Source organism: Eimeria mitis, genomic scaffold (assembly GCF_000499745.2).
Source record: "Eimeria mitis Houghton genomic scaffold, Emh_scaff6024, whole genome shotgun sequence".
NCBI lineage: Eukaryota > Apicomplexa > Conoidasida > Eucoccidiorida > Eimeriidae > Eimeria > Eimeria mitis.
Window position 1 is genome coordinate 792 of NW_013574248.1, and position 213 is coordinate 1,004.

A 213-nucleotide genomic window follows, 5' to 3' on the forward strand; every position below is an offset into this window, starting at 1 on the left:
GCTGGTGCTGGTTTGGGGGCTGGAGGTGCAGCAGGTCGTATTTGCTGCTGCACTTTGCTGCTGTTGCTGCTGCTGCAGCAGCAGCAGCAGCAAATGCATCTTCTGCTGCTGGCTCTGATGGTGATAGAAAAGAAAGACGAACAGTATCTGTTTTATATTTATTATATGGATCTATCTGCTGCAGCAGCAGCTTAAAAAGCAGCAAACCATCTG

The 213-nt window shown here is 48.4% G+C and overlaps 1 protein-coding gene across 1 annotated transcript in view; it reads right to left on the minus strand.

The window, feature by feature from the left end:
- EMH_0085430 (uncharacterized protein) overlaps positions 1 to 210 on the minus strand; it is a gene marked incomplete at both ends in the record, with an annotated part of 998 nt that extends 788 nt beyond the window's left edge. The window contains one exon of the mRNA XM_013500910.1: positions 208 to 210. Within this exon, the coding sequence (XP_013356364.1) occupies positions 208 to 210 (3 nt within the window). The remainder of the gene's footprint in view (positions 1 to 207) is intronic.
- Between the last annotated feature and the right edge of the window lie 3 nt (positions 211 to 213).